The 9,154-nt window shown below is 40.8% G+C and overlaps 1 protein-coding gene across 1 annotated transcript; it reads right to left on the bottom strand.

The window, feature by feature from the left end:
* Positions 1 to 9,154, bottom strand: prph2a (peripherin 2a (retinal degeneration, slow)). The gene is made up of 3 exons (XM_078280068.1): positions 5,977 to 9,154; positions 4,115 to 4,361; positions 1 to 1,339 (listed from the first exon to the last, which is right to left on the bottom strand). Exons 1-3 carry the CDS (start codon positions 6,555 to 6,557, stop codon positions 1,133 to 1,135), a joined length of 1,035 nt encoding a protein of 344 aa, XP_078136194.1. The 5' UTR covers positions 6,558 to 9,154; the 3' UTR covers positions 1 to 1,132.

Below are 9,154 nucleotides of genomic sequence, written 5' to 3'. Positions count from 1 at the left end.
TCACATCTCTAAAATCCTTTATTTGTTTATACAATCAGCATAAGCGCTTCTCCTACACAGACACATAAAGCCAAAAAAAATGGAAAAAATGTACATGGATTTGAATAAAAGATTTAGCTTAATTACATTATACATGTTTTTTTTTTAAAAAAGTTACATTTTGTCATCATTTCTACACTATGTACAAAGACGGCAACCCAGTTGTTAGAATATACATACATGTGTGTCAATATACAGATACTGGAGGATCTGAGATTACAGTACAGGGGTCAGGAGCCAAGATTTAGCTGCCAAATTCAGTCATCCTCCACAGGTTTGGAGTTGGCCCTGCCTCTCTACAGGGCTCACATCCCAGTTCCCATGCCTCGCTCTTCGACCGTGTGCCGGAACATTCAATCATAATTCATACCGATTCATTCAATTCATAATTTTTACTCCATCTCAGGAGCTTATCCAGTCTTCATCGGGGGACTGGAGTACAAAAAGAGCTGTGTGGGGCGGTTAATTTGTTTGCATTGTTTAGATACAGTATCAGCTACAAGCCAAAGTACTATAGACAGGTCAACAAAAATAAAACACTGCGTTTCTTGGGCTGTAAATATCTTCCATCTGCACCTCTGGCTTCCATGAGAGGGGGGGTTGCATAGCAACCACCATCCCCGCCAAACTATCCGACAACAATACAACGGAAAAAATTACATAGGCTATGTACTTGTGATTGCAAAGCATCTGCCATTTATCAATACATAACACATTTAATTGACTCATCATTTTTTGAAAAGATCCAAACCCCACTGAGTGTTGGAAACCAAAACAGTAACTCTCTTCACAAAGACAGTTGGAAGCCTGAGATGGACCGGTTTGGTTGGGGATTACCAAAATGAAAAACCACCACATAACTCGTCCTACACATTATCTCTCTCTATGTATGAATATACCGTTTATAATTATTTATGCAAGGAGTCCATTTGAAAGGAGTCCATTTAAAAGGAGTTCATACCCAAATATGTGTTTGAGTGTGTGGTAGTGTCTACATAATAAAGGTTGGTAGAAAAACGTAGCAATCTCACACGTCCCCTTCCTCTCCTTTTCAGGTGGGAGTGATGTCAGTTTTTTTGCAGGAGGGGTTAGCTCAGCTGACCGTGGCGACCGCTGCCTCGCCCCCCTCCTCCACCTTTGTGCCTTTGCCCATGGACTTCATTGTGGCCATGATGTCGGTGAACGTCTCCTTCACAGTCTTCTCCAGGATCCAGCCCTCGCTCTCACTCTCTGGGTCCTCCGGGTTAGCCAGGGTGGACAGGGAGCTGTTGACATACTGCAGGCCGATGGTCACAGCAACCTGCAATGGACGGGAACACATATCAGATCAACCTTCTGAATCTTCTGAACAAAAGGACGATTAAGGAATACATGTTTTGGGGTTTTGTTTGCAACAATAACACTCCAGGAAATTATTAACTGCTTATGTCATAATAGGACAATATGAATTGCAACAGATAGGTGGAAAAATAACTTAGTTTAACTGCATTTAAATTGATCAAATGTTGTTTGACTTAGGAAACATACTGTCATCAAGATAAGAGTTTTTAAAGAAAAAGTAGATACAAATCTGTAATGTTATTAGTTATTAGTTTGTAGCAAGAGCTGCGACGATGACTTGACTAATAATTACTCGATTATTAGATCTGCAGAAAATGAATTGGAAACTATTTGGATAATCAATCAATCGTTTCAGTCCCTTTTTCATGCACAAATGTCAAACTTGTTCCAGCTTTAAAAATGTGAGAATTTGCTGCTTTTAGTTTTCTTACATTATAGTAAAGTGAATATGTTGGGACTTTGGACTGTTGTGCAAAACAAGACATTTAATGATATTTGCAGCTTGAGCTGAAAGGATTTTCACTATTTTCTGAGGTCTGTAAAACAATGAATCCATAAATCCAGAACATAATCAGCAGATTAATGCAGTTGTAGCCCTATTTTGATTATCCTTTAAAAATCTTAGAAATTATTTTTCTTCTGTTACATAACACAAATAGACAGCATAAATTAGATGACAAAATGTACAGACATCAACAAAAGGGCAAATAAAGCAGAGGTTATGAGTTGTTTTTTTGATGTGTATATATAATATGTAAAAACAAAACCGCATATTAATGTATTGTATTTATTTCTGTCCATGTGTGAAAGTGTGTATTGTAAGGAAAATGTGTGAAGAGGTGGAAAAAATTTACACATTGATATTGTAGTAATCTACAGCCTAAAGGTCGAATCTATCATTAGAAATGTCAAGAAGTAATTTAAGAATGTGACTTTAGATCAGATTGAGAGCTCAAGCTCCAGGAAGTGGGTCTGTCCTTGTCACCTCACTCAGATTAACCCATTACTCCACCTCTGAGCCCACTATCTGTGTCAGCATCGAGATGCTTGCGTAACTACTCTTAAATCTGAGATTCCGCCGACTGGGCGTCTGATCAGCTTCCAGGGTGTCGCCTAAGTGTTCAGAGCAAGGGGTTTTCTGCTGGATTTCTGGGACAGAGGTGATATCTAAATGGTGCTGTGTACTGTCTGCTTGAGGTGATACAGGGTCTCACTGACTTTCACTGACTTCAAGGATTTATCTGTACATGTTGGTCGCTTTTCCGTGTAATGGCGCTCAGATTCTTGGACATTAATAACAACAACAACAACAACAGATGTTGGCAATGGAGGCTCAGGGGAGATTTGACGAGAGGCAAGGTGCCATTTGGCTGCTGAAGGATTACAATTTGGGTAGAAAGTAGCAGGTAAGATGCTGTAGGTAAGCTGCACGTACGTACATCCCAAGGTGGCGCAGGGTAACCTGACAGTAGGCAAAGAGGATAGAGTTGTTTGGGAAGATGCAGCAAGTGTAGATGACGGGGGCAGTGTGGAAAGGAGGGAAGAGGAAAGGAGGGAGGTGATGGATGACAGACGTGCCAACTGGCTCAAGGCCTTGCATGTTTACAGGCTCCTCACCTCACTGCTTGCTGCTAGGCCATCACAGTCCTCAACTGACTTCTTTGCCCTCCCTGAATTTATAAGAAAATAGCTGAACAATTGATTGAATCATTAAAGTCCCCCTCCATTCAACAATCGGTTTTGCTTATTGTTTCTTCACTTGGATGTTTGAGCTTCTCTGTGCAGAAGTTTTACACCAGAAGGCTGTTTTCACTTTCATCTGCTGAAAGAGGAAAGTTTCTCTGTGTTCACATTAAATCTGAGTTTAAGGTGTGTACGTACAATCATGAAACCAATCATGGTCCAATATGAAGTCATGAGGGAACTTCAACCTCCAGCACAGCTGATTGACATTTCACTGAAGTATCCAGCACGTATGTAGTAAGCATGTGAGCTTCCTTATGCCAAAACCCCATCATATAAACATATTACTTAAAGCAGAGTATTTCTATGTGTATTATATGTCTTAAAACATACCCTTTAAGGGTCACATTTCATAGTAAAGTGATGGTAAGCTCTGTTTACGTGGGAGACAGTCCTGGATGGTTCCATAGAAAAGCTCAGTTAGTCCTCATCCTTAAAGCCTTGTTTCTTTTCTTTTTGGGTTGAAAACACTTCCGAAAAGCATACATTTCACCTTTTTCGGGGTTTTTTGGAGTATAGAATGGGCTGTTGCCCCTTGTGGCCGCTGTGGCTGAATAGTCAAAATAATTACATCCTATGTTTTGTCCTAACCACTTTTCCTTGACCTCGATGGAAAACTTCTTGGCACATGATAATGAGGCGAAGAAGACGGCACATTAGAAAACTTTTTTAGGTGACACAAGTGACACAAATCCGAGATTCATGCTTTATCATAAGTGCATTCAAATTGTATTTTTTGGCTTTACAACAAAAAAGACTTTACGGGTGAAGACTCGCTAGGTTGGTTTGTCAAATGCACATCTGGTTAATTTCCACTTCCATTAAACTGCAGCAGGATTGTCTCCTACACAGTGGATCAGCAGTACCCAACAAGGCTAAGTGATGGTGTAGGTAATCTACTGAAACTTAACATGATGGAGTAAACATCATTTTTGAAGTAAGTTTATACATCAACAGGGAATATTTGTGTTGATGCATCGCTGGCCCTGACCTCCAGTATAGTGACCAGCAGCACCAGGGCTCCGATGGTGTTCATCAGGCCTCCATAGTAGGACAGCATGGCGTCACGGCAGCCGCGTTTCCACACGTTGAGCTCCTCCGTGTAGTGGTCGTAGCTGTAGTGGGCAGTGTTGTTGGTCATCTGGTTCTGGATGCAGGGTCTTGGGGAGCTGGGGTTACAGCAGCTGAACGGGACTCCATCCATCAGATACTGGCCGTCCACGTTGCTCCCAATGCGGCTAAGAGGATGAGGCAAAGTGTCACGTTAATGCCATGTTATGATGGGCTGGAGGTGAAAGTTAGGGGAGATTAAAGGTCAGGAACTATATTTGTAGAATGTGTGGGCTAAATTTACTTGAACTACTAGCTTTGACTTTTCTTCTTCCAAAATAATTATAAGATGTGATGTTTCTTTTTCTTTTCGGTTACAATTTAATTGAATAGAATTCTGCTTATAAGCATAGGAAGAAAGTCTTTGAGGCCATAGTTACAATATTATGCAATACAACAGCACACATTATTGCCAACTCTTCTTACCATGTCCCTAACAGAGGCTAAGCATAAATCAACATTTAACCCTTCACAAACTTAGCATTATTGCAGAGCTGTGATTTGTATTGCTTTTATTGTGTTAATAGTTTATTTCATTTTTTTCATTGTGTGGAGCTTAAACAACACAGTCACTGGTGTACAACCAGCAGTCAAGAACTACTTATCATAAACTGTAAATCAGTCAAGGTGTAAAGTACTGTGATGACATCTCCATTACACAGGATGACAGAAGTACACTAAATGTGAAAACAATTTTTACTTAAAGAGCTCGACCCAAATCCTGTCAATTGTAATTGATGTGATTGTAGGTCAATGGAAAGACACTAATGATTGGATCAAGACTTGAGAAGGCCAGATTTGGCTTAGTGATTTTTAGAAACCTCAATCAAGCCTAAAATAATGACCCAGATAACATTTTTGGTCCATACTACAGAACATATATGCAATACTACACTATATAGGATAAGTATACGTTCTGGATACTAATGACGAAAATTATGAACTAGAAAGATTGCTGTACTGATATTTAATAAAGGTCTTTTCCACGATTACTGTCCGGTAATGGCATCACGAGTTTTCACCAATCACCTCTCTACGTTAGGCCTACTCTCCAGTATTATTGTAATCAGACAGCCAGTGTTCATGCTGATTTTAAAATCCCGACTACATATTGTGTTATTGTGCAGTGCTGTTCCTGGAGTGTTGCCAGATTCTCTGCTGATTGAACAGGACACTGATTCTTAAAAGGACATGGACGCTGTAATCCTTGAGATTAAACGCTAACTATGTGCCAATGCGCAAAATTGTCCTCTTCACAATCGTCACTCACAAACCCAACTGTTACTTGTTGCCCAAAAATCAGTGCAGATATGAGCAGGTTATCACAAAGAGGCCACATATCACTAGACAGGAACCAATGTACCTTTAATCCTGCTCGTGCCTTTTTGACCTTGTGTATCTTTTTCTGTACCTAATCACCTCAAGTCCCTCCTCCATAACTTTATCCATAAAACTGCCTAGTAACCTCTTTCACCCCCGCTGCACCCAATGCCACGTCCCTGTTGCTGTCACCATTTCTGTGATGGTAATCCTGAGTGGATGAAAGTGAATAATACACTTGCTCTGACCTACCTTCATCTCAAATCCACTTATACTGAACTCTTACTTTGTGTAGACCACCCCTACAGCCCTCCACCTTGATACACTCAGGCTCATCTCTTGTAGTCATTTCACATTCACGTCACACATTAATGATAACTATTTTAAAAAGGTTATCACGAGGGATTTAGTTCTGTCACTTACTCTTTGACTTCCTTTGCTCCGAAGTCCAGGTAGCGGTTGCTAACCCACTGAATCTCAAACCAATCTCTGTAGTTGTCATTTCCGCAGCAACGGAACTCCATCTGCATCAGGTCCAGGGTCCTCTTCATGTAGCAGCGTCCCGGTGTGTCCGTGTCCTTGTAGTACCTCATGCCGTTCTTCAGCCCCTCAGCCAGGGTGAACTGCAGAGGAATCCTCGTCAAGAAACACAGCAGGGCCGTTATGAACAGTAGGCTGTTGAACACTATGCATAACACCAAGAAGCTCTTCAACATGGACTTCCACTTTACAAACTTGTTAGGGTCTAGTGAGTCGTAGCAGATTTTGCCTCCAAAGGCGTTAATGCCGCAGGCTATTAGACCCATTAATATAAGCAGGTTGGGCAAGAAGTGGCTCTCGTTGTTGTCCATAAGTTCTGAGCGCTTTCGCAGCTCGATCTTAAAGAACAGGCCCATGCTGAAGACCAGCACGCCGCCCATTACAGCGAACCAGTACATGAACCAGACCGTCTGAGCGAGCTTTACTCGCTTCTTCAGGTCAAACTTGACCGACATCAAAACCATTGTTCAACCTGGGATGTGTCCTTGCCTGTGAAAAAGAGAGTCAAATAATAATCTAGAACAGCAGGAGCTTCAAGGTGTTCTTGAATGTGCGATCCGTCTCTTTGCTATCAAGGTCTCCTTGGCTGGTCCAACGGGACAGGAGAGTCAGCTCAGCCTGTAATCCATCCCACGACAAAACAGCAGAGATGAAGCACCCAGGAGGACCTGGGAGTAGCACAGGATTGTTATTTCTTCAAAGCTATCTCCTCTCCCATTGTGACAGAAACTTCAAATTTCATAAGGCTTTTCCCCCCCCCAAGTTTTACCGTTTTTTCTTCCTTTACACACAGGTGAGGCTAATCGTGATGTTCCGTTCTCTTGGAGAAGTTCAGGATTGCCGAGGATCCTCATGATTAAACTCAAAGTTGCAGTACGTCATGCTAAGCCCCTGTAAGCAGCCTGATCCCATTTGCAGAAATCCCTCTACACAAGATGAGCCTAAACGTAAGCCTCTGCCAGGGGCAATAATTGGTTTGAGCGTGCACGTGGTCATGGTCGCCTTGATCGAACACACCAGGAGCTGTAATGGCATCAGCTGAAGCCTGACAAAGACCATGGACATGAAGGTGGAGGTAATAATGGAACATACTCATTCACAGCTAGGGGTTCACAAGTTCAACTCAAACCGGATGTCTCCACAGTGGAGCAAAGTCATTTGTGCTGTGTTACTCAAGCCCCAGTAACCCATTCACAGAGACAAAAGGGCTTTCAGTGTCACACATCAATCCCCCCTAGTATGACTAAATATATGCTACACAAAACTGAGATAAATTGGATGGTTAAAACACATGGTCACACATCAATAAATATACACCTTTAAGACACTTGTAGTAAATGTAATCTTACAAGCTAATACATTCATTCAAGTGCTCTCAATTATCTTATTGTCACTTGCTATCTTGGCAGTTGGAATCAACACTGTTTGTGACAAACACGAGCCAAATGCTATTAAGAGTATTGAATGCTTAGCCCCCTCTTTCATCTATTAATTCTCTTAATGTTTTAATAATTGCATTTGCGTCTTTTTAAAATCATGTTGTGTGTTGATATTTGTCCTCAATTACTTACAATTAAGAAGTTTCCTCTGTATTGTACATACTACGATGCCTTAAGTGTCAATTTAGAACCAACCCTCAACACTTTCTTGTAGGGCTGGGTGATATGGAGAAAATCAGATATCACAATATTCTTGACCAAATACCTTGATGTCGATATTGCAACGATATTGTAGGATTGACAAATGGTGCTTTAACAAAATATTTTCCCAATGAGATTTCAGATAAATAGTCATCAGTAATGTCGACTAAATGACTAAGTGGGTAAAGGCAAATAAATGAAACCCTGCTAGAACAGAAAATTACATCAATTTACTCTAATGCACCCTTTAAATCCAGAAAGACAACACTTATATCTGAAATCTAAGAGGATATCGAATCCAACTTACAGCCCCTCTCTGCTCATTTATAACGACATTACATCACTGTTAATGCGTCGTTTTGTTTTCTTAATGTCATTTGGCCTATGTCTTGCTTTGCCTCGTCTCAGTCTATTTTTAATCGTAAGTCACCTTTTAAGTGTGTGAGGGAGTGTTACTATAAATGCTAAATAGGGAGGGTTAAAGTGAAATATTACGTTTACTTTTTTGTAGCGTCATTACAAATTCTATGAAGTGCATTCTGGATCTGCTTCATATTAATTTGTGTTTTGTAAGTGGGTATATCTGTATGCAAACACTAGAAACAAACATGTTGTTGAGCAGGAAGCCTTTTATTTGTGTCTCATTTCCATTCCAGTACATTCTATTACAAAGAACAGATTAGATTGAGTTGCGTTCTGTAAGATCAGACCACCACTAAAGAATTCAAGTGCAATTTAGGGTCGGGGGTGTCAGCAGATTAACAAATAATGTTAGTTAGTTGCAGCTCTATGCTAACTACACTGAGTGCCAGTTTGTTAGGTACACCTAGCCATGCAGTCTAATACAACAGTCTAACATACAACCTGCAATAAATCCTACATTTATGAAGTTTATGTTTGCATGATACAGAGATAACTACAAACATCTACCAATTTCTGAATACTACTGAAAAAAAGACATTAGCCTTCCCTGTGTGATGTCGTCTTTTTTTTTTGGGCTTTTCTGCCTTTAATGGACAGGACAGGTGAGAGAGAGGGGGAAGACATGCAGGAAATCATCACAGGTCGGAGTCGAACTCGACCTCTGCGTCGAGGCATAAACCTCTAAATATATGTGCGCCTGCTCTACCCACTGAACCAACCCGGCCACGTGTGAAGTCGTCTTTAACTGCTATTTTTAAGAGTTTCGCATTTTGCCGTTTAGTTTCAATTGTTCGCTAAGCGTAAGCAGAAGAATATAAGACTACAAATCTCCAAATCGGTTTCATTTTGGCAAAAGAGTGGATGCAACGAATCAGCTGAGATGTGATGCTCTTCCGTGCCAAAGGTCCTACTGTGATTTGGTGGATTGTTTTTCTCAGTGCAGTTTTAAGGTTGGCATCCATACTACCCTTTTCTCCAGCTCTATGTAGCAGTCCAAC

Source organism: Sander vitreus, chromosome 21, assembly GCF_031162955.1.
Source record: "Sander vitreus isolate 19-12246 chromosome 21, sanVit1, whole genome shotgun sequence".
Classification (NCBI taxonomy): domain Eukaryota; kingdom Metazoa; phylum Chordata; class Actinopteri; order Perciformes; family Percidae; genus Sander; species Sander vitreus.
Note: the sequence above shows the minus strand (reverse complement) of the source record. Positions and strands in the feature narration are given on the sequence as shown.